Raw genomic sequence first — 27,128 nt, forward strand, 5'->3', positions numbered from 1 at the left:
CGCGACAATGCTGTGGTCGAAGACTTTGATCTGTGTACGTGCCGAGACATGACCGAAACCGTTAAAAAAGATCAAAAAGAGAGGAACAAATGCGAAGGGAAATGCGAGCGAAGTGGGGATAAGAGATTAATCAAGAGAGGGTAGGTGAGATAATAGGTGGGTAAGGGGGGGGAAGAAGAAACAGGGGGGAGTAGCGAAGAAGTAGGATGTGTGGAAGATCAGAGGAAGAAGAGCAGGAAAAAAAAGGTAACACACGAGAAGAAGAGAAGAAGAAAAGATATAGAAATGCGAACAGAAAGAAGAGAGATTTTGGGAGGCTAACGATGAGGATTGCTATTCTGTAAATGGATTGAATAGCGCAGTGGATGTGGCTGCGATGGTTGTTGTGATGAGCGTTGAAAGAGTGTGGTGGTGGTTGTGGTGGTGGTGGTGGTGGTGGTGATGAGAGGGTGAGAGGATGGATGATGGGTGTGGTGTGGGTAAGAATATCAGGGAAGGGGGAAAGAAGATGGAAAATGAGACTTGGTGCGTAACAAATGTGAGCTGACAGGTTGTCCTGTGAATCTTCTGCTGCGTGTGGAGAACTGCAGACAAAGCTCGCGCACGCACCACGGAGTACCAAGGGCCCACACAAGTGACACAACCCCCAAACGAGAAGATCATCAAACAGACGTGCTCTTCCACCTAATTCTAATTCCGCCTCAGTACATGGCAGTGGGACGTGGCTAATGCTGTACCTATTACTATTTCGGAGAAAAGTTTCAACGGTATGACAGGGTCAGCTCATGCTGTGCACTGTGGCTTGAGAAGCAGCACGTCACCCCAGGGCCCTGCAAACTCATGTCCGATCCCCACGTCTGATTATTCCGAGTGCGCATCTGGTTTGATCGTTCTCTCGTTTTCCTGTTTGTCCCAGAGCCCATATAGAGTCTACAAGTATATATATAACCAAATCAATTCCTCCATCCATTCATTCCCCTCTCTCCCAGTACTGCTCTGTTTCACTACACTGCAAGTGAATACCTCGACAACTACCATGTCGTTCTTTCCATACGTCCCCTCCATTACCATTCCCTCGCAGGTCTTTAGCTCCCCTGCAGTTGCAATTCTCCTCCCAGTAACCCTCGGCTCAGCCATTGGATACGCAACCCGACGTATGGCTTCAATCCAAACCTCATTTTCGTCCGTAGAGTAGCTACTAACACCCCTCCAGCAAAGGCGACCAAGCAGGTCTATGCTGCCATCCGGCAGCCCCCCCTGCGTCCACCCGCCTGGGTTTTTGGCCCCGTCTGGACGGTGCTTTACGGCACCATGGGCTATGCAGCGTACCGCGCGACGACCATCGGGCTCGCGCACCCCGACCCTTCCATCCGCAGCCTGGCCCTCGCCGGAACAACAGCCTACACCACACAGCTCGGGCTGAACCTCGTGTGGATGCCGTTGTTCTTTGGGCTGAGGAAGCCTGCTCTGGCGCTGGCCGATATCGTGGCGCTGACAGCGAATGTGGGGACGCTGGCGGCACTGTGGAGTCAATGGGATACGACGTCGGCATACCTGATGGTACCGTATCTGGCATGGTTGAGCTTCGCGACCTACATCACGGCCGGCGTTGGAGTGCTGAACAATTGGGATATCTCCCGTGTGGAGAAGCAGAACTAGTTCGGTATTGGGGGGGGGGGCGGGGGCGACTAGCTGCCTGCTTTCGCCCTTTTGTGGGTTTGGTCTGTCTAGATATTTTCTTGGCTGGTGTGATACCCTGTAGTTTTATGTTTGCTTGCAGATAGGGAAACGAAACGAATTAGATCCTCGAGAAAGATGCCTGGTATCTTGGAATTATCGCGTGATTACATGTAAAGAGCACACCTAGGATAAGAGGATTAAGAGCATGTGAAAGAACCAAAGGATGTTTCAGCACTTCCTCTGCCGGTAGAGCAACTGCATGCACATAAATACACTCGAATTCCAGTCTCGCGCTATCATCATGACCAATCACGCTACCCGTGACGTTCGTTCAGGGTCCCACCACCCGAGTGACCGTCCATGCACCAGCCCTAACCCTGTAACTGAAATTTGAGGCTCATGCACCAGGTCAGTCAGTGTCAACGACGTCAAAGGTTCAGGCAGCACCAACCCAGAAGGAACACAAAGCTGCAGCCAGCTCTTTCCCCCCCTCCCTACCAAATCTAGGCAACTATTATTGAGTCGCGCGATCATGGGACGAGGCAACAAAAAGCGTAAGCAACCCAGCAACCCTTCATCCGGCCCCACCTTGCCCATGGAGGAACCACCAGAGCTTCCACCCGTGAAGTTTGGCGACTTCAAGCTCACGTCAAATTGCGGCCCCACCACCACGCACACAGAACCCGAAAAGGACGGAGGCGAACAAGAAGGTACCGAGTGGGAGCCTGCGAAAAAAAAACAGAAGAAGGCGAAGAAGGAGCCAAAGGGAAGGCATTATCCGGAGATGGGACTGAGCCCGCAAAAACTGAAGAGCGCAGTCAAGATCAGCGATATACAGAACCTGGCGCTCTGGTTGGTGGCAGATGGCATCGCGCCGCAGTGGTTGATGGTTCGAGTACGTTCTGCCCTTATAGCTCTTGTAGGGAGATCGCAGGTACTAATAATGAAGCACAGAATAAACCAGAGATCCGTAGAGCCGTAGTGCTGATGGTCCCAGGCCTTACACTCGACATGTTCACCACGCCACTACTACACCCATCCGCCGCTGCCTCCGCTGTTTCCGTCGCAGAAGACATCGGCGAACCCATCCCCCGAGACGACACTAAGGCCATCAAGTCCATCGACCCCAAATCAGCGTCAAAGGTCGTGCCCAAGCCCTCCCCCGACGTCAATATGCCCTTCTGGCCCACTGAACTCTCCGCCGACAAGCTCGCTTCATGCCTCTCCGAGTTTCCGACAATGTTCAACCACGTCTGGCCCATCAAGGCTGGCGGCGACGAGCGTAGCGGTCGCCTCATTTCCCCCGTCAATTCCTTCCTCAACAGCCCGCTACCCAAAGGCTTCAACCCACCTAGCAATCGTACCTCAAAACGCATCGCCGTCTCAAGCCTCCTCATGTCCCTTGACCAGCTCATCGACGAACAGTACCCGCTGCACTCTTCACAATTGGCCCAGCGCCGGGGCACCAACCCACCTAGCGAAGAGGAGATCGCACTACTAGCCACTCGCGCAGAAACTGGCTGGGCTGAGACAGACCTCACCCCGCGCGGCACACCCCGCGAGAACCAAAAAGGGTCCGTAACAGAGGGCCTCACCATCTACGCCATCGACTGCGAGATGTGTATAACCGCTGCCGGCGCTGAACTCACTCGCATCTCCATCCTCGACTGGGACGGCGACGTCGTCTATGACACCCTCGTGAAGCCTAAACTCCCAATCACCGACTACCTGACTCGCTTCTCCGGTATGACCCCCGAAAAGCTGGCTAACGTCACTACGACCCTCGCCGACGTCCAGGCGCACCTCAAGAGTGTACTCAACAACGATACCATCCTTGTCGGCCAGGGGCTCAACAACGATCTCATCGCAATGCGCTATACCCACCCGCATATCGTCGATACGTCTATCATATATACACACCCACGCGGGCCGCCACTCAAAGCATCTCTCAAGTCCCTGGCGTCCCGACACCTCAAGCGTGAGATCCAGACCGGTGGCCCGTCGGGCCATGATAGCATTGAGGACGCTCGAGCGTGCCTTGACCTGCTTAAGATGAAGCTTGAACGTGGGGTAGACTTTGGCAGCAGCGAGCCGGTGACAGAAAGTATCTTTAAGAGAATAGAGAGATACCCAGTGTATACCAAGGTCGGGGCCATAGTCGACGGCGGCACAGGGCTCGAGAGGAAGTGGCCAGGTGTTGCTAGGGCGATCAGCGCAAACACAGACGACGATGTCGTGGAAGGCATCGCAGCGTGCGTATCTGGCGACTCACAGAACAAACCTGCTCACCTAGTATGGGGTCGGTTACGTGCATTAGAGGGCGCTCGCGGCTGGACAGGTACAGTGTCGACAGCCGCGAGTACGGAGAGACTTACCGACGCAGTCAAAGAGACAGCGGCATGTGTCAAGAGAATTTGGGATGCCCTGCCAAAATGCACGGCGTTCATTGTGTACTCCGGTACTGGGGACCCGCTGGAGATGAGAAGGCTTCTGGAGATGCAGAAGGAGTTCAAGGAGCAGTATAAGACGAAAAAGTGGGATGAGCTGACTGTCCAGTGGACTGATGTTGAGGAGCAGCAGTTGAAAGAGGCGGTGAGAGTTGCGAGGTGGGGTATTGGGTTTATGGATGTGAAGTAGGTGGGGAAAAATTGATATGGTGGGCTAAAATCTGTATTATTAGAAATGAGTGAAATCATGGTACTTAATTTTATGAATTTGGACTAGATAAGACTTAAATATTGGACATCAAATCAGTAAAATCAATTGGTAAACGTTTATTTAGGGGTAGTTCTAAAGCTTGGTGATATCATGAAGTAAGCTAGGGCATCCACATGTTATATAAACCCGACAAATGACTGGACTAGAAGATTCATTAAGGTCCGCTCCCAACAAATCTTTATCACTCTGTCTAAGCATATACTTTACTTACCAAAATTATTCTGTGAACAGGCCTCAAGATTTTTCTATCCATCACTCTGTATCTTAGTGCTCCGCCTTAATGAAAGTTTTAGTTAGTATGCTATCATACATGTATTGACGTTATAACCAATCGTAGATTAGTTTCATGTGTGAATGGGGTCAAGACGAATTACGGACTCCTAGCTAGTAGGAGTGAAACTCTGTAGAGGCTAAGCAGCATAACAGTTTGGGAGCCTGCTGTTTCTAATAACGACATAGCAAAAGGATTAATCATTACATTACGTATTCAAGCTCGCCCTTATGTGGGCGCAGATTTTTCAGCACGATTGACGTCTAGAGTAGTGATTCCTATTGGGAACGGTTGTTAGTTGCTGGTTGGTTGTATGGTTACGATCTCGTAGCCTCCCGCTATCTACCCGCCGCCATGCATGGTTACTACCCAGTGAATAGGAAACAGCCCTCGAAACGCTGATCAGACCCAATGCTAATCAAATAGAATCGCCGTGTCACCACACAAGCCATGCACGCCAACACGGAATGAGTTGAAGGTAGCCTTGGTCGACCCCGCCTTCATACAGTAATATTATATATGTAACAACATCTACCGGCCATAGCTAACTAGTTAATTATCATTTTCACCATTGCACTATGGATTTCTCGACTTTGTCGAATTCAGAACTGTATTGGAATCCTTGGTCCAGTACAGAGCAGTCTACCATAATTGCAACCGAGCAGCCAATACGCACGGAGCCAGAAACTACCGAGAATATCTCTACAACTACTACAGTCGATACAGAGGCGGTAGTACAAGATGGCGACGCTAGTATCAAACCTGATGACCCTCCTCCTCGAACAGTTGAAGAAAAAGAAGAAGAACATAACATCACAACTGTAGACCTACCTCCTCAAAAGGATGCAGAAGAACAACCCATCGATGATGTGACCCCACCTCCTCAGGAGATCCAAGAGCCAACCCCCGAACCCATGGACCCGCCTCCCCTAGAGGTTAAAGTAGAGGCACATATCTCTCCACCGACACCTCCATCCCCGCCGCCCCAGAAAAAACCCTTTGTAGGGATAAAATCTTTTCGAGTCCAAGGCATCCCTAAATCCTGGGCCGAAGACAAATTCGCCCATTACCTCGCTTCTCAAGGCATCGACCCCCAGAACTTTACCGCCTCACTCTATCCCTCCTGCTCCGGCGCTGACGTGAGTCAAACCGCGGTTCTGAACCTGAAGCTGCAGGGTCCACCGCCGGAGCTCGTCAAGCCTGTGGTGGAGAATGGGAATGAATCAGTATTTGTGGATGTGCCGGAACATGTAGCTGGTGAAAAGGGCGTGCAGTTCGAGATTGACACACATTTTTACGATTTGACGCCTTTGAACACCCCAGAGGAGGAACAGGATATCGTTGAGTAAGACATCCCCTCTGGAGAATAATTAGACCAAGCTTTGAGTTGATATTTTGTACGCTTAGTATCGTTGCTGTGACAGGCCTTGCAGGGCATGCATATGGCTCTTGGAAGAGCCGGAAGACACAGAAGATGTGGCTTCAGGACTTCCTTCCGATTGAGCCTGATATTCGACGAGTTAGGATAATGACCTATGGGTATAATACCAAGCTTATCGAGAATACAGTAGATGATGGGATGGTGGATTACCGGCGGCATTTCATCCAGCAATTGACCAATTCGAGAGATTCACCTGAGGTGCCAGCCACTTTATGATAAATTGTCTAGGTGAATGATCAACTAACCCTGTAGTAGAAAAAATCGAGACCAATCATCTTCATTGGACACAGCTTAGGTGGTATTCTGATAGCACAGGTTTGACGAGAAATTTCGCCAGAGACTATATGAGAAAGTACTAAGCTTTTCCTGGCAGGCGTTGGTACATTCGAAGAATATCCAACATAGCCGACATATCCTTGACGCAACCCACGCCGTTATATTTTTTGGAACCCCACATAAGGGTCTTAAGGTCTCGCAGCTAGAAGACATGATACAAGACATAGAGAAGAACTCGGATTCGACACGACTCCATCTTCTCTCGCAACTAAAAGAGAGCTCACAGTCGCACTGGTTAGAGGAACAGCGTGATCACCTTGCTGATGTGTGGGCGAATATCGGGATTGTTAGCTTCTATGAGACGGAGACAACACCAACTGTTGCGAAGGTGACTTGATTATCTTCTCCTATGTGGGATACACAAATAGAGAGCTCTGACTTTTTCTCCTCTAGTCTGAATCGGGCGTGTATGGGCGCTTTGGGGAAGAAGTAGAAATGGTGACGAGAGTGTCTGCACAGATGGGATTTCCTAATGAGTTTAGAATACCTATTGGACGGAGCCATACGGAGATGGTGAAATTCCCGTCAAAGATAGATCCGGCATATCGATCTCTGGTATCACATGTTGTCACTTTCCTACACGAGATTAGTAAGTGGCCCCTAGTTGGTGTTATGTATGGGAGATTTGTATACTTATCGGTGTATAGAGTCAATCCAAGATAGGAAAAGATCAATCAAGAAATTTAAAGGTAGGTGAATATTCTGGACCACCAATTATTGTATCCCAGCTAAGTAGAGCTTTAGGTCGCGATCGTAAGGCGGAGCGGGATTTTCTTAAAAATTTGGCTGTAAACCTCTTGTTGAAGCGGTGAAGAGACTTCTGTTATGTAGATGTATGCATTTTAATATACTCTGATAAGATTTCTAGTTATGAAGACAAAGATTATGGGGTACAATCGCCGCTAGCATAAATATTGTAATATAAAAGAGTATGCACGGAAGATGTTGCCTTTCTTCGTTATCTATCATATAGAGGCGCATATCAAGGCCTTTTGCAATTAAACAAAAACAAAAACAAAAACAAAAAAAGGCCCTTTTGTGCTCATAGATTCATGTCAAAGAGACGGAATATGGCTCTATCTTGACATACATAACCATGGTCTTACATAGACTTCCCAGGGCATGATTGTCCCCTGGCAGTTAGAAATTGCTCCCATGCTCGCACCCAATAATTTCAACAATAATGTGAACGTGCTGAACATAGATGTCAGTCGGGGTATTCCATGCCCAATGGGAGAAACCCTGCACTATTTTCTTACGGGCTGCATACAGGCAATGAAATAAGCAAAACAACAATAAAATCTGGCGCTTGTGAGAGTGATATATTATGATTGCGCTACGGGAAAAGGTTTTCCCATGTGTTGAATTAATTCAAGGAAACCAATAGACCTTCTCGCTACGGTGTAATAGAGCTTGAGAAACAAGTTCGATTCACGCTCGCTTCCATAAGTCTGTCGAAGCCGCGAAATAATACCTACAGCGGTTGGAATCACATTATACAGGAATATTTCCCCCCCTGGTCTGTACCCAAGCTTTCCCCGGGGAAGGCTCGATATACCCCCAAAAGATTTTTACCCCGGCCCTAGACCAAAGCAGTAACGGCTTGGCATTCTTATTTGTCTTTGGGCCTTCGCTATTTGGCCCCATCACAAGTGGTCACTCGCACACTGTCCCCAATCAACATGTCTGATTGATTGATTGATAATTTATTCTCCAACCAAATCTCGTCCTATTGTTAATTGATAATTCATTATATACTCTGGAGTCAGCTGATGGTCCATAATTCTCGTAAGAGGTTGTTTTGAATTCGTTGGTCATTCCTCCGTGTAGTATATTAGTTCGATCATTATTTGGTCAGGGCCTCATTTTTGCGGTTGACTCGTGCCATCCTTTTCAGATTTGAAGTGCTACTACGGATCTGGAAGCATTTTCTAAAGAACTAAATTAATAGAGCGCCCCGAAGAATGTTTATATACCTGTCGCTTTGCGCTAGTGATTGATGACGATTAAGGGTATCATAATATATAAGTCATCCAGCTCATATAGAATGATTTCTTTATAAAACTGATTGTCTTTTCAATACACCAATCGGCATGGAAATCAAGGGATCTGGGTTGGGTGGACGCTGTTAGATACTAGTTATACGAGCTAACCAGCAAGATGTAGCCTTCCATGTAAATATACTTGAGTGGGGTCGGCCAGACTTTGAGGAGCCGTCTCGGGTTGCTTTAGGCGTGGGGTAGCTATATTGATAGCCGTATTCAACGAAAACATATCGACCGAGCTTGTTGAGATATATCCCGTAGCTCGGGTGACCACATTGTGTCGCAATATTTTTCTAATCAGAGCCAAGTTTGTTCATAAGGGATGTAGATTCCTAGGTTAAATCAACAGAAGGATAAATGATTCAATTAAAGAAGAATGAACTTCACTCGTTGGTAATAATACCCATTACAAGCTCAACTTTACTGAGGATTTACTTATGCGCTTTCCCTTGTAGAACTCTCCTTCCAGTAGGTTTCCTCTTATCTATGATGGGAACTCTCATAGCTTTTCTCCGCTTTTCAGCCGGCGATTTTATTTGATTCTCCGTTTCCTTCTCGTCTTCGTCCCCTTCTTCCTCCCGCCAGTCCCCTCCAGTCTCCTGGTACTCTTCGCCACCATCATTATTGTCGATCTCTTCCACTTCATCCGCACTCTGTGAGTTCGGCACTTCCTTTTTGGACCCTCTCTTACTTTGATGATGTGTAATTGGAGAAGCTCCATCATCCTGCTTACGAACACCAGAGACGATATCATCGTCGGCTCCTTTTCGCTTTCTTTTGTGCATTACTGGTAGAGGAGCCTTTTGTGGTTTCTTCTCTTGTCTCCGGAATCCCAGTTGCGGGCCAACTTCACTCATGGCTATATCATCCTGCTGTGTTCGTTTCCGGGGTTCCCCAACCGGAGAGCCGTTTTCTTGGTCATTTCCATGAATTCCAAGCCTTTTCCCTATCTTCTCGATACTTTCTTCCAGGACTTTGACCTTCTCCACAATCTCGTTAAGGGTTTCTGTCCTCCCTATCCAGCTTTGTTTTGATTCGAGCTCTACCCCGCTTGTGCCACCATCTTCCAGGTCTATTTCTACTCCCGTAGACTGCCCTAACTTCTTTAGCTCCCTTATGATATCTCCTTGTTCTTCACGGAGCATAACACAAATCGTCATAATATGACCAATATTCTCCGCCAAAGCGTCGGGGGAAGGATGAATTTGCGTATAGATCTCTGAGGTGGCAGCGATAGGAAGTGAGGGTGCATCGGATGCATGATGATAAAACGAAAGGGCTGTTACATTGAGTGTGTATTTATTCCTAGAAGGCCGATACAGGTTAATGGATATTCATGGGGGGAAATCTCGAGGGTATACAAACTGCAGAGCCGAAAGCTTCGAAGTAGTTGCAAAGTACATCTTCCCCAAAGCAGTAGAACATTTCCCACATATAATGTCTTTGTAATTACTGTTCCCCGATTAACAACTCCATATTAGCTTCCAGCGTATACAAAGGGACGACGCCAAGAATCCATACCAAAACTCGTCCCAAGTGCCTTCTATACTTGTCTTTAATCCTCCAGGACCAAAATTTGTGGACACCATCCGATCCAACGTGATAGTGCCCATCTGCCGGGTCGCACACAAAAAGGCCGAGCTATCTCCGACAATTCGTTCGCAGCTTGCACATGATAGTGTTATGGGTTGATGCTGTTGAGATTGCTGGGACTGGTCCGAGTCATAATTTTGGTGGGGATTACTACCGTCTTCATTAGGGAGTGAGAAGAAAGGCGAGGCTTCGCGAGCCTGTTTGTTAGATCTGGAGTTAGCCAGGCTTTTGGTAGACATTTGGGCTGCGAGGAAGGCGTGAACGAACGCGTCTAGAGACTTTGTGATAGCGGGCTAGGCTAACGCGACAGGATTGCTTGGCAAGGCCAATCGAACGTCACGGCTCACGGCTCACGGCTTTGGCCCTATATGTAGACAATACTTGCATGAAATTATCAAAAGCGCTTGAGAAGAGATTTTGTGCAATCTATCGACAAAAAAGCGCACAAAAGTAGATGATACAATGAATATACAATAAAAGAGAAACATCAAGACAAAACACGGATACGATAGACAAAAAAGGGATGTGTATAAATGTACATTTTAAACTCCTCTTCTCCCATACCCTTCTTCTGCTGCTCTTACTCGATCCCCATTATCTTGATTTTTCCCTATAGAAGAAAATGAAAAAAGAAAATCCCTAATCAAAGCAAAAACCCCATGAACCAGAAACCCCGAATTTTTTAGTGTTCCATATCCATTTTTGTTACAGGGTGGTGTGTGATTTATTCAGGGACCTCTGATCTAGGAGTGAAGGTTCGGTGGTTGGAAAATTGTCCCTGTTGGCGATCACGTGATTGATATCCGGAGCGACCTCCTTGACGGTCATCACGACGACCACGGTTGTTACCCCCCTCTCGCCTGTTGCCAGAGAAATCGATACGAAGGCGTCGTCCGTACACCTCAGCATCGGCAAGCTTCTCCTTAGCCTTGACAGCAGACTCGACATCAAGGAAGTCGGCATGGGCAAACCCACGAGGCTCACCAGTGGCACTGTAATTTAACGAGAGTCAGTAGGCTCTCTCGCAGACAAAACGAATCAGTGTGGATATTCTTACCGGTCCATAGCGACACGCACATCAACGCAGTTCTCAATGTCCTTGAAAAGATTGTTGAGATCATCATCAGTCACATCGAAGCTCAAGTTTCCGATGAACAAAGTCCTGGACTCTGGGCTAGCAGCAATACGCGACGCTTGCTTGACAACGTATTGAACGATCAAGCGACGACCCATAAACATCTCGTTGTGCATCTTGTCAATAGCTTCAGCAGCCTGCTCAACTTCGGCGAACTCAATATATCCAAATCTACGAGAAATGAGCAGTGGTCAATCGGAAATCCTTAAAAGAAAGTTAACATTCCAAAGGACAGAAGACATACCCTTTGCTCAGACCTCTTGAATCATAGATAATCTTTGCTCCTCTGACTTCTCCAAATCTCTTGAACTCTTCACCAAGAGTCTCGGGAGTGGCATCGAACTGGACGTTTCCAATGTAGACAGTCTTGGCTGGGGTCAAATCAGCACCATCAGCGCTCTTGTGTTCGGGGTTAGTGAACTGGGTTGGAGTGTCGATTGGGGCATCTGTTGAGTTGTAGCGAATTTGCAAGAGCGACTCGAATGAACGGAGTTCAGAGAGGTTCTTTGGACGACTGCTTGAAACAGTGAAGGTGCTAGGCTTGAACACTGTCGACAAAGGACGAGTGCTGCTTGCAATTGAAGTCTGACGTGCAGCGCGAAGAGCGAGGCGGCGGAGAGAAAACCTAGATATGCGCTTAACATAATCATTCGTGGAGCGGCATAAGGAATACAAACATACATTGTGAAGGTCAATTGAAAATGGTAATATGAGATTGGCTGAGAAAGATGATGGAAGTGAAGAATGATGGAGGAGAAGAGAGGAACGACGAGATATTTGTTTGAGATGTGGGCTTATGGTTGGAGGCGGACCTTGGGCAAATATTTTTTTTTCCCTTAGCGCGGGAATCCTTGATAACCCCACCAAGGCTAAATCACGTGAGCTCATACAAAAAATGCATCATAACATTTATGGAATACATATAATTTTGGAGGCCATTACTACAGCTATTAATACTAGATTGATCTATTCTCTGACCTTTTATAATAGAAACTTTTATCATCAAGATGATAGTAACCTAGAGTGAAAAAGCCGAAATTACCCGGACTTTACAATAGATTCCATCCCCTAACCCTTATCTGCCCAGTATGTGCGTACATGTATGTAATCAGATCTGCGCTATCTACTCGCGGTAGGCATGAAGAACCTGAACATCGTTTTTCTGGTAGCAACCACTTTGACCCCTGCTAGCGCGTTTTTATGTTCAGGTTCTTGTTACCTGCCCCGAGTACTTACCTGTAATTCAGAAACACAGCTCACTAAGTACATACTTTGTATGTATTAGAGCGTATTTGCCAATCGTCAATTCAAGAATTTACAAATTGTAGGGCTCCGAAATGGCAACCGGGGCTGTTAATTTTGAATTTCGGTGGGGCGGCGTGCTGTGAGATATACCAGGAGGATCACAAGTACCCAGTTTTGTTACTACCGAAGCTAGTATCATGGGTATGAATTTTCAGTTCCAACAGCGTATTTCACAGGTAGCGTGATGGATTGTCTGGTTTTCAGGGTTTATTCTGTCACACCGTTAACCAGATCGATTTTGGTCACTGAGGGGAACTGTCAATTTTACCTCCCGAAACTGTCAAGTTTGAAGTGTCAATAGTTGAAATTGACGGTTGGCAAATACGCTCTATTCCCCTTATTCTTTATGTAACTGTGCATGTATGTATTTTTGGGTGATCTTCACGCTCCCTTGGGATGTAGCTACATGTATGTAGTCTTTAATTAGTTTTATCGACTCATTGACGTTAGTTCAAAAATCATTTCACATAATAACTCCAGCATTTCCAGACATACGACTCTGCTGCAGCTTCCGTTCAAATAAAATGGCGGTACGTTGCTGCAAAAATAATCACATTTAGGAAGTATATGTACATAAAGGTGCTTATTTCAGTTTTACGCGGAATTAACACTTACATGTATTCTCGTGTAGTATACGTAAGCTTAAGTACTACTAATAGGTACCACTGTAAAACCAACCGGTACGTTTCCATACAGTTATTACATAAGTATATTTTTGATATCAAGGTACTACATGTATTAAGTACATAAGTACATGTATGCTTGGTATTGGTGTTATAACGGTTGTCCATCGAGAAATCAGAAGATTGCAATCAAAGTGCTAAATGTGCACGTATGTACATGTCTGCAAACGTGCGTAGGGATTTACCACCAAATTTACATCAATCACTAAATTTACAAAGCCGATTACAAAAAGATCAACCCTCTGACAGATTCAAACTCAATAAACAACTACCCCGAAATTCTAATGAATTAATTTATGATAGTTAAGGAACAATAGAGTTATCTTCTATAACTTGTTTTCTCTCTTTTTTAATCTCTAGTCTCCAGAGATTCTCTGACTAGCTGAATGTAGCTACATATGTAGCTACATATGTACATCTTGAGAACTTGAATGTGTAATTACGTGTAATTACTATAATTTATTATTATCCGTTGGGAAACTCTGTCTATATGGTGATCAACCACCAAACACGGAGTGATTGCAGATCGTCTGATTTTGTAGGCTATTCCTAACTTGGTAGACCATATCTTTTAGTTTTTGTAAATTGCGAAAATTGGTTTTTTTTCTTTTTTCTTTTCTTTTTTTTCTTTTCTTTTCTTTGTTTAATTTATTAATTGTCCGAAAATTGTTGTATTTCTACTTGACATTTGAGTTTTCTAAAAATCATAAGTGAATAGGAGGTGTGAGGTTTAGCTAAAGCTATAGTACCAAAAACAGGAATACATCAATACAGATACTTATATGCCATACAAAGTGCTGAACCAAGTAGTAATCCGTAGAAATAATCCCTTTTTGATATCCTAAACGCTGCTCTCCATTTACTGGTGGTTTGGAAACTACTAGCTTCATACGTAGGGGAAAAGTCAATTTTGGATCAAAAGGGCTAATTTCTCGACAGACGAAAATCTTCTGAGATTGCAAGAAATATTCTCCCTCAGTATCTAAGGGCTGAGGAAGGAATTTTATTTCTTAAACTTAATCTAAAGCTGCCCCAACCCCTTTCGTCACTCTATAGAATCAGGGTTGTGAGGCTCGAAGCCATAAGATACTGGTTCAATTCTGTAGCTTCTACTAACTTATGACGAGAGCGTTATCTCATCATTGTAATTTGTGATGTATGAGTACTAGAGAGTACATGTATACATGTCAAGTCAAGAACAGTATCAAATCTCTTTCTCTTAAAATGTGATACAGACATGCCAACGAAATGTCCCACAGGTCTTCCCCCCCCCCCCCCCCCCAACTCCCTTCCACCCAGCTTCCACGCCCTCCATTATGAGAGAAAAATGGCCCTAGTAGGCACGCCAGTTTCTTGAAACACGGGGAATATAATAAATATGATCGCCCACCAAATTATCGAATAGGCCGTTCATTCAAAGTGGTTGATATAGCCCGGCCATACTGGGTATCGTATTCGGTGATGTCGTGTCAGATGCCGACGATTGCTGCGACTGTCCTCCCCCCCCACCGCCTCCATCATCACCATGTGTACCTGTTACACCACTACTAGGACTTGCGTAGCCAGGTGCCCCAAAGGTCGACATGGGCATGTTTGTTGAGAGCCCTGGTAGAACTGGCCATGCAGAAGATTGGCTAGTATCCATGTTTATACCTTGCATGAAAGAATCCCAATCATCCTTCAAAGCCTGTTAGCGCGGGCAGTACATCACCAGGAGGTAGGAGTCAACTAGAGAGTTAAGAACATACCCAGTCTAGATTAGCTGTCATATCCGGGCCATTCGGCGTCCATAATGCAGAGTTCCCGTTAAAAGGCATTTGGTTTCCATTTGATCCGGGACTTCCATAGCCACCATTACTAGCATCCCCCATAAGAATATTAGTACCCCCAGGAGTTACCGCCCTATCGAGCATCATCCCGGCCGCTGCGGAACCAGGCGTCATTCCACCGCCACTCATCATTCCTAATGTCATCGCAGCTGCTTGTTCGCTCTTTAATGGGTCATTTGGCGAATCAACACTTTCCGAACTTGTCGATGATGGGGTGGCTGTAAATGTTTGTGTCGCCGGTGTACCTGCAGAGGCAGTACATGGGGTACCTTGGGACAGAGCAGAATTTGATTTCAAATCTGTGGCCGAAATTTGTGTACCAGGTGTAATTGCCGACGGGGATCCCACAGGTGGGACGTTAGAACGTAAATCAAGGTACCCAGCGGAATTTGAGCCTCTAAGCTTATCCAACATAACACAGAGCACGCCATAAGCCTTCACACAGTCCATACTACTTTCCTTTTTCTCATATATCATCTTGGTACTTTCGAGTACCCTAAATTGTTCTGTCCTTTCGAGTTTCCAGGTTTCGCAATCCACTTCTACGCCCTTTTTAGTAGCATCGTCTTCGCGTTCTTTACAGCTTGTGCTTAGATCTAAACATATAATCATTGCTGCATGTAGGAAGTCATGACAACCGAGACTCTCAGTAAACCATCTTGCATGTCGGAGTGCGCTCTGTGATTCGAGAAAGATTTCTGACTGATGCTTCAGAAGGGTCATGGCTGCATCGACGCATTTCCGTCGACTGTTCTGATACCTAGAGTTACTTTGTGCTCTTGCGGCGTACGGTCGATGTAGTGTAACCAATGCCTTCTGCACAATTAAGTCCAGGTTATAACGTTGGATAACTAGCCATGCAGGGTCATTTTTGGACTCTTCCTTTGTCTTCAGATGTAAGAAGGTAGGTGCTTTTCCATACAGCTCACGGAGCTCTGCGTCTGCCTTCAGAATTTGGTCATAGGCCGGTCGAGGTACCAGCGAGCTTGCTTGCGCGACGATTTTTGCGTATACTCTTGATAAGGATGCTTTGGCGATCATATACGAAACCCCCGTCAGCTCCTCACGACCTCGCTCTTGAGGGATAGTAGTGGACGTTTCGATGATCTCGTCGTCGTGTAGATTCAGTGGTAGGCCAGTATCGCATTCATCCATCCGAATCATAGAAGGCAACCCAATCTTGATAGACTCCAGAATATCCATACAGGATATTATGGTCCATAGCCTTTTTCTTATCTCGCCCTCGCCTGGAGAAATCTGCGGGAAATTCTTAGGATCTCTGTGGAGGCCCATGCACAAGGCAAGCCTGACAAGTGAACCAAGTAATAGCCAACTATCCTCCGCTCGATCCTTCGAGTTTATATGTTGGGTCACTAGCAGGATTAGGGTTTGAATAGTATGGATGTACAACTTTTTTGAATAATCCCCCACGATCAGACACTGTTCGGTGGCTGCCTTAAATGCGTGCGACATTTCGATGGTTTTTCCAACAAGCTCATGTGGTTCTTCCCCGGATCGATTGTAGATTCGCAAAGAGAGACACATTATCGACATTAGAAGTCCCAACCAGATCATGTCAACCTGTGATGGATCCCGCCAAAAGTCCTCATATTGCTTGTAAAAGGTAGGTCGATGAAGCACATCTGGACTGCGTTAGTCGAAGCTTTCATAATTCGGTGTTTCATAAACCATGAACGTACGAAATATAGGATCATAATTTCTGAAATAAGTATCCACTAAAAGATCGACCAGATCTTGTCGTGGCACTAGTGCCAGCAATTCTTCTTTGCTTGGAGGCCTACTAGCTGAAAAAGGGAAACCGGTGCGCTCCAATCGCGAACACGTATTCTTGGCCTGGAGATCGGCCAATCTACCTTCATATGTTTGTTTCATCTCATTGAAGAAATTTTTGACCTCCGAAATCTATCCACGTTCCAGCTTTGTCAGCAATTGACGTCCAAAGATCGAAACCCAAACGCACCGCTTCTCTTTACGAGGCTCCTTTTGGGTATATCAGAATAAGCGAACCTGGGTCATGAAGTCTGAAATATACTCTCCGCAAGGAGCCAATCCTGATAATAGTAAAGAGACTGGGAATCAAACCTCCGATAAGATCGCCGCCCAATGAGTTTCCCCCCTGTAATAGCTCTTCCCTTGTTCAACCTTCATGATCCCTAGAGCGCTCCGCACTTCCTCGACTTCTTCCTCGATCCCACCACCATCCTGGCTTTTGCTACCTTCATGCGTGCTTTCGATTCCCATATCCTCTTCTTCGTCATCAATGTATTGCCTGCTCCTCAGCTCATCTTCTGTGCTATCAGATCTTTGGCGGTTTCGTGGTGATGAATCGGAACTTCCATTCGAGCCCATCAAACTTAGGACAAGTCCCTCCAAGCGGTCGATACGCGATTGCATCTCGTCTGATGAGGTATTTGAACTGGATGACTGTTTTCGGGCACGAGTATTGTGAGGGGTCATTGCATAAGTGCATGAATTCGGATCCGCCCGACGAATACAGTTCTCACATGGGTGAGAACGGTTACATTTCAGTCTAAAGAATGAGTATTGGTTCTAAGCCATATCTTGTCTTTCTATATTGAACCTAGGAGGGGCAATATCTTACTTTCTATTACGGCAAGGAGCACACGACAAAGGTACGCGGTTGCGCTTTCTCACAACTCTGTAAGAGTTTGAATTAGTCTGCGTTGCTTGCTCTGGTGGCGAATGTCCAGTTGACGAGGAAGTGGGCGATGGAGTCATGATAAAATCCAAAGTTGCGCTGCTTCACTGTTTCGTTGTACCGTGGTCTGCTAGTCGAAGTGCAAACTATGTTGCAAATTGGTGCTACCCCGCTTCCTTTATTGCCGTGATTCTTTTTTTTTTTTTTTTTTTGCTAAGCCGTAGATTTCGCTTCTTAAGCTCCTAATGGGATTTAACAAGTTTAAAAGTTCGATAGCTTCTACTTGACAGCCCAGGTTTGTCAAGTTCAGTCCTCTAGTTAGGGTTTGTACCGATATACGAAAAAGCTTTAACGATGTGGGATGTGCGGAATACGATCTTTTTCAATCAGTTCCAAAGGCCAGGGTGCCTCAAAAGTCCCTGTTACGCGCGTCAGTCGACTGGCGGCACAACAAATTAGACAGGGCTCGTGAAGGATTGGGGCACTGTTGAGATGGAGACTCTAACAGCTTGAGGTCGGTCAGAACAAAAAGGACTCGCGATGATTGATTGCTACCTACTATTACGACCAGATTTGAAACTCAAGTCTTTCCGTTTTAGAGGAGGGAGGCGCAGCAACTATCCCGTCAGAATAGCAGTTTGGTTGTTACAATAGATATTTACTGAAGCTCGCGGGAATTTTAAGAGATGGGCTAGATGAGATGGATAGGGACGATGATGAAACTCCTCATCTAAACGTTCATGTGGGAGGGATATGAGCTTTGTTTGGACGGATGCATACTCTACAAGTTCTAGATAGTGGTGGTTACCGTTGCCAAGACAGTGTTTAACCTCTAGCTATCTTTTCTCCGTTATCTCCGAGCCTTCAAGTGGTTAAGAGAGACAGAGGACCCTGTTAAGGGCCCTGTCAACAATGTCAATGAATCGAATAAGTACCGGTACAGACTGCACCTTAGACAGTGGTGAGTGAGTCATGCTCCCTTTTGATCATACCGTATTTTCTTTTCCCTTGAATTATTCCTTCCAGAGCCTGTGTAGCTTAGTAGCTAGGCTCTTCAAACGAGAGTCGAAAGTCTAAAGTTTTAACATACATTTTTTCTTTTTAGGACTTCTCCATTCGGGCCGACAACCAGTCAAATACGATATGCTTGGTAGACATATATACGATCGGCTTTATTTCAGCCATCAGGGACCCATATTCAGAAGCAACGATGATTGGACTATCTATGTTAGGACCAATTGCCAACGGGCCGCGCCGAAAGTCTTTAAAGTTCCAAAGTTCCACAAGTCATCATAAGCGCCTGACGCCGCATTCTGTTGCAGATGCTTGACCAAGTACAATGTTGAACCCAACACCACATAGAAATGCTCTACATGTCACCCGCCCGTCTAGCTGTTACTCTACCTGAGCTCCTGGGAGTCACAGAGTGTTGCATGTATGTGCGGCCCAGTGCGGGCAAGCGATAACGAGTCATCGTTCCTGTTTTGACCTTTGGATAAACCGGCTCATTTACACTGGGATTACAAAACAAAGCTGTCAAACCAACATTTTGAAATCGTCACGAGATGAGGGGAGGCGGGGACTGAAGGTGAATATAGGGCGGTAGTCTGGGTAAGAAAGTAAGCCAATTAATGATACCATACTATCAAAACCATTATCTGCCCTCCAAAATAAGGACCGTTACTTTAGCCTTGTTGCTCTACGGGCAAAGTTGGCTGAACTCCTGAAGATACAGAGCCTCTCCCAAACCCGAGGTTGAGGAATTTATTGGAGAACTGGAGGTCCTCGAGATAGATGGCAACATAATCTATCATCCTCACGGGAAACACCGAAACCTTGGTACTCTTGGTCAAGTTCGATCGAATGCTTTCTGTGTCGATCCTGGCATGTTAGACATCGATTCTCCAAGCCTAGGAAAACCTACCGAATAGCTCGTCGGTGCGACATTGACAAGGATACCTAACTTGTTAGGGTTGGACACTGCGGGTTCTAGGCCTTGCGAAGTTGTCTGCCCGCTAGGTACACCGTAGGTACTCTAGAGTAGCAGTACATGTAGAGTAGGTACATGTAGGTACTCTACGTAGTGCATCCATGTCCCAATAATCTTCAGAACTCAGGGGCCCCTCTTTCAAAAACTTTATTAAACTCGGAGCCGAGTTACGAAATAAGGGGCCCGGGCAAAACAGAGACATTACAACTTTGGATATGGGGTAACCCGATTTTTCTCCAGCTCAGTTTACAACACATTGTACTCTAAGTACATAAAGTATTGCTGTACCGTTGATCAGGTCTGAATGAATATTCATGGGGTTTTATGGGGTAGCGTACTTGCTGCTCCTTAGTTTAGTTCCTTTGACAATGGTTCTTTGTTGGCTAGCTCCTGGATAGTTATGGTAAGCTCACGGATAGCTGCGGATACCATGCGACACTGAGGTTTGGGATCTCGATTGTCGGGCGGATCTGTACCTTTTGAGAGTTACAAGAGATATGCAGTCGGCCATCGAATCCTGTCGAAATGCGGCGTTCCATCGCTTAATTCTTAAACGAAATGCAGAGGGCTACTCTAGGTATGTTTGTTTAATTTTCAGAGAAAAGAAAAAAACCGTAGACCGAGCTCCAGTACAGACCTGGAAATTATTGCATATACCATCGGAACCTGTGTTCTGGAGAGGAGAAAAAATCTCGATCATTGGCAGCCACCTCTCCCGGCGGTTCGTTGCTGCCCCGGTATGGTATCGGGATCGCAGATTCGCCGAGATCAAAAGCAGCAGCAGACAGGAAATTTTTCATTCCTTTTTTATGTGTTGAACGATTCGTTACCACGCAAGGCTGGAGGAAGAAAATTTCTTCGTATTCAGGTCTCATGATTTGGATATATCAGTTCATGTGAGCTCGAGAAGCGCAATTCAGAAAGGCTACTCATCAGTGCGCCCCCAAACTTTCATAATCCAAACCCCCAATTTTTGTCAGAATCCAGCCATTCCTTCCTGATCGCTCTAATCACGAAAGGCATCAAAGTGGGTACATACGGCGAATCCGTTCAGCGAAAGTACTACCGGTTAGTAGTATTGGTGTCAATAAGTGCCGACATCGATAGATAGTAGGTAGTCTGTCAGTGCGAAATGCTTGAAAGACAGTTCTCGTTCTTTGTTCCGGAAACAACCGCGTTAGTGTCGGGTGCCTCCTCAGCCTCAATGTTTCGTTTATCTGTACCTGTACCTGTTTTTTCATCTCAACGACCGGATTGTTACTACACCACATGTAATTCATGCCACCCTTCTATGAGGTCTTTATGTGAGTAATCAACTTTCTTTCTGTGAGAAATTTCTCAGTAAGTGGTGACTTCATTTACTGGTAATAGATGTCGTGGGGGAGGTGGCTGTTCCCTCTTTCTTGTATGGAAGAAACAAAAATAAGCCTGACTTTGATGACGACTGGAAACACGACATTGGTGCAATATATGGAAGAATTTCTTTTTGTTCCATTGTTTCTCCCGGGATCCTTGATCAGTTTCTTCTTTTCCACCTACATATCTTTTCTTTCCTCCACTTACGCGAGGGAAAGGAAGAAACAATTTGTTTCTCACAATCATTGGCAGGTTGCGGTGTTTCTTACAGAGCAAAGAAGAAAGCATCCAACGAACTAGAAACCCCGGACGTGACGACATGTGAAAGAGGCTGGATTTCAAGAACAGAGACTTGATGGGGGGAGGGCCCAAGTTGGTATATGGACCCAGTACCATCCAAAAGAAAAGACAGTTGTCATACTTAGGTACATGCGCTGAGGTGTTCCTATGGTCCACTAAATCGGCTGCATTGTCAGTCAGCTTGGTCAATTGCGATTGACGATGAAAGATAGGGTGCTCATTGGGGTCTGGGAGCCTTGGGCTGGATGGGAGGGGGTGGTCTTGGATTCTTGGGGGGGCGCTCGTGCATTACATCACGTCGGCTGAATTCATGCAGCGATACTGCGATTCGTCGACGTGACAGTAGAAAGTGGTTAAGGGCGTGACGCGGGACACTGGCTGGTCACACCCTTGTTACTCTACCCCATATATTCATCCCTAACCCTGAAGGTGAGCTGGCACGCTGTTGGATCAAAAGCTAAACTGATCCATCATCGTCATCCATCTATCCTCCCCTGGAACAAAGAAGAGGATCGATCGGTCAAGAATAGCCGCCATTCTGAGGACTGAACACACGTTGATTCAAGCTTGAATCATCGATGAGTAGAGTACAGCCTTACCCCAGAAAACGGACGGACGGACGCCATAGGAGTGCTTTGGCGGGCATGAAGTACCTACTTCTAACTGAGAAAGAGAGTCGGATGTCTTTCTGGTGGACTTCCGGTTGGTGCATAAGATAGCGGAAGATGTTTCAATAACCGTTTATTACTGATATTAGCCTAGTAGGTACATCTGCGGGCGAACATATTTCCGGTTAGATAGCGATTTTTGCAGCTAAGGTGGTTGACAGGAACATACATGGTACAGATAAGTAACTACATGTACTAACTACTAATTCTACTCTGTACACTGTACTAACTCTGCGCGTGTGCGAGTGTCCCATAACTCAGGTATTATGTATGCCATCAAAACTCGGGCTTTGAAGCCCATCGAAAGATTGGAAGCCCTCCGAAGATGAGGGGATTTCCCCCATCTTCATGATCGAGCTGAGGCATTACTACATGTACAGCAGGTACCTGGTTTACAGCATCGAATCGCAGGGGGAATCTGGAAACAAGACGAAACATCGGGCTACTAACAGCGCACACAAAACTCATCCCAATCTCTATTGTATCATTGGCATAAGCTTGACAGAAGGGGGGTGAAATCCCAAAAAAAAAAAAAAAAAACATTCCTTTTCTCTTTCCTTTCCTTTTCTATCTGCATGCCCAGAAAAACTCCTACTTTCAGGATAGTCAGCCCCGAGGTTGTCTCATGCTCCGACTTTCGGCTTAACTTTCCCGGGGCATGGCCTGTGCGCAGCTCCCAAAAAGCATCCCTATTCATTGGAACAAATGGGATTCCTGGTTATCAAATCACTTCCTCTGCGGGCTCTAACGGATAATTGCCGCACCTCCCGGCCAATTGAGGTCACAAACGTGTGGAAATCGCGAATTGGGCGAAATCCACGCTGCGATCTGGTTTGTCAATTCTAATCTCGTATAGGTAACCCCTCCAGGCTTCGTGCTGCATTACTGCATTAGTGTTTTTCCGGTTTGATGTGTGGCAATGCCGTTACGGAGAATGTGGTGTCGCAGATTTGCTATTTTGAACGAACTAGAGGTCCGCTGGGCGGACCAGGGTTTATACTATAATATTGAAAATCCCCATCCATTGCCATGCTCTTCCTTGAGCAGTTCTTCCCTCGTGTTAGCGTTCTTTTATTTGAATACTAAAACTATCCCATCTCTTGGGTTGTTTTTCTTTACATCGTTGACGATGTTTTCGAGTTTTCAACAAAGGTTTCCGCTGCAAGACTTGAAGCAATGGGTACCAATGTTGGAACTGTTTCCATTGGATCCCGAGGCCTTGAGTACTGGGCCTCCTGTATGTACTTCTTTCCACCCTGATATATGCTATTGATCCGGCGTACGGCTAGTAACTAACAATCACTTTTTTGCGTAATCATCCAGGATGCCGAAATCCTTTTGGAAACCTTTTTGCCAGGAAGTGTGTACGGGCTTTATCAGAAGGGTGAAATGTTCCCACGGCCGTTCTGGACTCTCCCACCTAGAAAAGTGTTTCAGACTCTACCAATTTCGACCTCACTCCCACTAGAATCGATTTCAGTACCAAAGGTCGTTGTATCATCTTCAGACTCCGAACTACCAATTCCAGCACCACGGGCCATTGTTTCAGCTGAGATTCCTCGTGTGCAAACACCGTTGACATCTGAGATCCCTGCTATTCGGAAGAAGATTTCGACCCCATCATTCAACACCCGTCCCAGTACTCCAACCCGTCCCGGTACCCCAACATGCTCCAGCACTCCAACCCGTCCCAGCACTCCGGTAGATGTTCGGTCGTCCCTTCCTCACAGCAACTCCAGCTCATTCTCTACGCTGAAAAAAAGTCCTTCGGTTCGTGATTTTCTTGGAACGGCAGCAAATTTCGCGAAGGAAACAAAGCCAAAACCAGCTACACAAAAGGATGTTGCCATTTCTACTCCAGTCCCAGTCCCAGCTCCAACTCCGGCCCCAACTTCAGCTTCTGCCATGGCCTCCCTTCCGTTAGAACGTTCAGTAGTTTCTATTGAGCCACTTGGTGATGGTCCGATTGTTGTGCGGGAGACAAAAAAACAGGAAAGGCAAAAGGAGCATATGGCATTGGTACAATATTATTCACCTGTAATTCAAGTACCTCCCCCCGGTTCAGCTCAATATAGAACTCTTGATACTCAGAATACTTGCCGAGACGAGACTTCATACAAATCCCCAAAACAATCGTCGCCAAGCCTCTCTAAAGGCTTGGGGTTTGATGTCCACTCACCAAAAGAAGAATTCGGGGCTGTACCAATGGATCTTCAATATCGAGCGCTCATTACGCAGTATCTAAAAAAACTACAAAAGGAGGCAGTCAAGGTTCATTCACAATTCTCACCTGCACCGCCAACAACCAACAATTCTCCGGTACTTCAACAATGTTCCCTTATTCGCTTTGATCGTGCCTTCAATCGGTTTGATATTCCGAATAGTTATTTTCCGGAGATACACATTGAATCACGGTATCGAGATTATGTTCACCACTTTGTCAAAAAATCTGTTTTTAAAACTGCTGCTGCGGGGTCCTCACGATCTATCAGGGAAGTTATGCAAGAGTTGCGGAAAGGTTCGATTGACTTCTGGAAGCGCTTTGCATTTTCATGAAACTAATCATCCTTACAGATTCGATATTCTTAAACACTATTGAACCTGGCGCAATTTTACAAGCACTCGATGATGCAGTTGTGGCTCGCCTTCGACAATCGTTATCCACCCAAAACAACTCCATAACCCGTTTTGGCGACGCATCTGCAAGGATGGATGACTTGAGAAGGTTTTTGGAAAGTTTGACAAAGGATAATGGACAATGCATTGAATTTGAGCACTGGATCGAAGAAGTGCGTCTTCTTTATTTATTCAATTATCTGCGCAAATTGCGCGCTTTAACATCCACACACAGCATTGATGCTAATGCATTGGTTCAGGTCCCTGTGGACAGCGAACAAACTTTGCCAATCAAGTTTACGGTTGATTTCGCTGATGGAACACCGGCAATTCGTGGAACTTTATCTGGGCCTAATGCATTGAAGGATTCTGTCCGACGAAGAATAAAGGCTTTTAAGCCACAACCTTCCCAGGACAGTGAATTTGCATTCGATACGACGGCAACAACACACGGAACACCATTGAAACGGACATTTGGCAACAAGGGCTCCTCGACTGAATTGAGACTTTACAAGAGGTCAAGGAATGGATCCTCGGATGATGTCAGTCTTCAGCGCCCTAAAAGCATGTTTACAAAGTCAAGGAATACATCCTCGGAAAACATCAGCTGTATTCAACGTCCTAAACATTTATCTATCATTACAACAAGTTCCAACGAAAAAATGCGAGCTATCAGCAACTCTTCAGTCCGTGATTTGATCTTATCGCCAATCAACACTTCTAGTACACAGATTGATGTTCAGATCTCAGAGGCCATATTCATCGAGTCCGCACCTGATTCACCAAGCTCCACGGCTGGTTCCATGGAGCGATGGGAACAATCATCTACCCTATCTCGGTTTTCGATGGGATCTTCGCAAACCGGAATTACGATACCACCATCTGGACCATCCGTGTGTTTGGTATCAGGTAGAACATCAAGAAAGCAAACTACAGAGGAGGAGCGGAGCGCCCGAGCAACCCAATCATTCCGTAGTCAATCTGTGCGCTCACTGCGCTCACTGCGCAGAGAACCAACTTCTGAGAGTCGCAAAGAAGATGACACTCAATCTTTGTATTCGTCTTCCTCCCCCGCACCAGCATTTGACATCAATCATTTCTTGAGACCGAAGAAATGTCGCTCAATCAGCGAAATTTCACTCGACAATCCAAAGGAATATCACGCTGAGAGCTTGAAACGAAGCTTTAGCTCCACTTCTTCATTATCCAAATTCACACCTGCCGCATCTCGCCTTCCTACAGTTTTATCGCCAGTTGAAACAGAGATTCCGCAAATTTCCATTAGCGACGAGAGTGGTCCGATGGAATCATCTGATGTTCTGGATATGGTTACACAAATTGAGGAGCCAGAGGATTTACCCCTTGCTATAACAGCTCCCACGAGCATGATCCCAGAAGAGCCTGTGAGAGCAGACTCCGGGTTTTCTAGCAGCGACGGGAAAAAGAGCGCCCATGGATTATTAAAAGAAATTGCGGGAGTGGGTGAGGATGCTAGGAAACTTCCACAAGGTACCCGAAAAACTACATTCATTAAGGATATCAAAATCACGGCTGTCAAGGATACCAAGGATGAAGCAAAACCTGTGGAAGAGCGTGGAACCAAGAAAAATAAGCTATTTGGCAGATTGAAGGACAGGGTCAAGGGGCTGAAGCAAAAAGTCAGCGGTGCCATGAAGTCCGGCAAAGAAAATTAAGCTTTTTTCGACAAGGGGGAAATTTTCTTTGCCATAAGTTTAGACATTTTATGCATGCATGCATTTGGGGATTCGATTTGGATTTTTTTTGTTTATTTTTTTCTTACTATCCTTCCCGTTGGTAAATATTTGGGGTACATTATTATGGCGTTATTGGGCATTATTCATGGATGGGCGAAGGAGAAGCGCATGTTTTCAGAGGTTTCATTTGTTCAAAAAAAAAGCAGGATTTTACGATTTTGACGACTAACTCCCGAGGACCAGACTGGAGTCTTCTGATTTTATTTAGTTTTCTCTACTCTACTTTCACACAGATCTTGGAAGGCACGCTAAAAATATCAGCGATTGATGTTTTTTTCATTTTTTTTTTTTTCATTTTTTTTTTTTTTCTATCAGGTAGCGGCGGTTTTGGATTGGAAGATAGGAATCAGAATCAAACTATCAGGACAGCTCAAGCTGAGAATTAGAAGCTCCCAAAGAAGATCAATTACACGCGTGCACACTAGTGTTCCGGATATTTCTCCGAAATGCTTGTACTACATTCATGCAATGTCACTCGTGCTGATAGCCACTATCGCTTCAGGGGATTTCTAAGAGTCTGATCACTGACCATAGGATTTCGCATCGAAACTACTATTGTTTGCCTAGTTGACGTTGAAGTTGTCATTCAGGAAAGTGTTAACAATTTTCTTCCCCCATCCATCCCCTTCTTTCTTGAATTTTTTTCCTCTGCTGCGTGCACGGATGGATCTAGCTAGTACTGTATGGGGTTAAGCCGGCCTCATCAT

The 27,128-nt window shown here is 45.8% G+C and overlaps 7 protein-coding genes across 7 annotated transcripts; 4 read left to right on the plus strand and 3 right to left on the minus strand.

Moving 5' to 3' along the window:
* Positions 1-1,036: 1,036 nt before the first annotated feature.
* On the plus strand, positions 1,037-1,659 carry H6S33_002326 (uncharacterized protein; the record flags this gene model as incomplete). Its single annotated transcript, XM_044833702.1, has 2 exons — positions 1,037-1,154; positions 1,214-1,659. The coding sequence occupies 2 exons, from the start codon at positions 1,037-1,039 to the stop codon at positions 1,657-1,659; spliced, it is 564 nt and encodes a 187-aa protein (XP_044693469.1).
* Positions 1,660-2,212: 553 nt separating this feature from the next.
* Positions 2,213-4,317, plus strand: H6S33_002327 (uncharacterized protein; the record flags this gene model as incomplete). Its single annotated transcript, XM_044833703.1, has 2 exons — positions 2,213-2,575; positions 2,635-4,317. The coding sequence occupies 2 exons, from the start codon at positions 2,213-2,215 to the stop codon at positions 4,315-4,317; spliced, it is 2,046 nt and encodes a 681-aa protein (XP_044693470.1).
* Positions 4,318-5,247: 930 nt separating this feature from the next.
* Positions 5,248-7,258, plus strand: H6S33_002328 (uncharacterized protein; the record flags this gene model as incomplete). The annotated part of the gene is made up of 7 exons (XM_044833704.1): positions 5,248-6,014; positions 6,077-6,308; positions 6,366-6,425; positions 6,484-6,774; positions 6,840-7,035; positions 7,094-7,135; positions 7,191-7,258. 7 exons carry the CDS (start codon positions 5,248-5,250, stop codon positions 7,256-7,258), a joined length of 1,656 nt encoding a protein of 551 aa, XP_044693471.1.
* Positions 7,259-8,922: 1,664 nt separating this feature from the next.
* On the minus strand, positions 8,923-10,323 carry H6S33_002329 (uncharacterized protein; the record flags this gene model as incomplete). The annotated part of the gene is made up of 3 exons (XM_044833705.1): positions 8,923-9,796; positions 9,857-9,943; positions 10,013-10,323. The coding sequence occupies 3 exons, from the start codon at positions 10,321-10,323 to the stop codon at positions 8,923-8,925; spliced, it is 1,272 nt and encodes a 423-aa protein (XP_044693472.1).
* A 485-nt stretch (positions 10,324-10,808) lies between these two features.
* Positions 10,809-11,902, minus strand: H6S33_002330 (uncharacterized protein; the record flags this gene model as incomplete). The annotated part of the gene is made up of 4 exons (XM_044833706.1): positions 10,809-11,076; positions 11,142-11,390; positions 11,464-11,759; positions 11,810-11,902. 4 exons carry the CDS (start codon positions 11,900-11,902, stop codon positions 10,809-10,811), a joined length of 906 nt encoding a protein of 301 aa, XP_044693473.1.
* A 2,719-nt stretch (positions 11,903-14,621) lies between these two features.
* On the minus strand, positions 14,622-17,514 carry H6S33_002331 (uncharacterized protein; the record flags this gene model as incomplete). The annotated part of the gene is made up of 4 exons (XM_044833707.1): positions 14,622-14,885; positions 14,956-16,679; positions 16,737-16,959; positions 17,140-17,514. 4 exons carry the CDS (start codon positions 17,512-17,514, stop codon positions 14,622-14,624), a joined length of 2,586 nt encoding a protein of 861 aa, XP_044693474.1.
* Positions 17,515-23,159: 5,645 nt separating this feature from the next.
* Positions 23,160-26,340, plus strand: H6S33_002332 (uncharacterized protein; the record flags this gene model as incomplete). The annotated part of the gene is made up of 5 exons (XM_044833709.1): positions 23,160-23,267; positions 23,354-24,548; positions 24,605-24,819; positions 24,907-25,332; positions 25,390-26,340. The coding sequence occupies 5 exons, from the start codon at positions 23,160-23,162 to the stop codon at positions 26,338-26,340; spliced, it is 2,895 nt and encodes a 964-aa protein (XP_044693475.1).
* Positions 26,341-27,128: the final 788 nt, after the last annotated feature.

The sequence above is a fragment of the Morchella sextelata genome (genome assembly GCF_020137385.1).
Source record: "Morchella sextelata strain SCLS chromosome Unknown scls_12, whole genome shotgun sequence".
Taxonomy (NCBI): domain Eukaryota; kingdom Fungi; phylum Ascomycota; class Pezizomycetes; order Pezizales; family Morchellaceae; genus Morchella; species Morchella sextelata.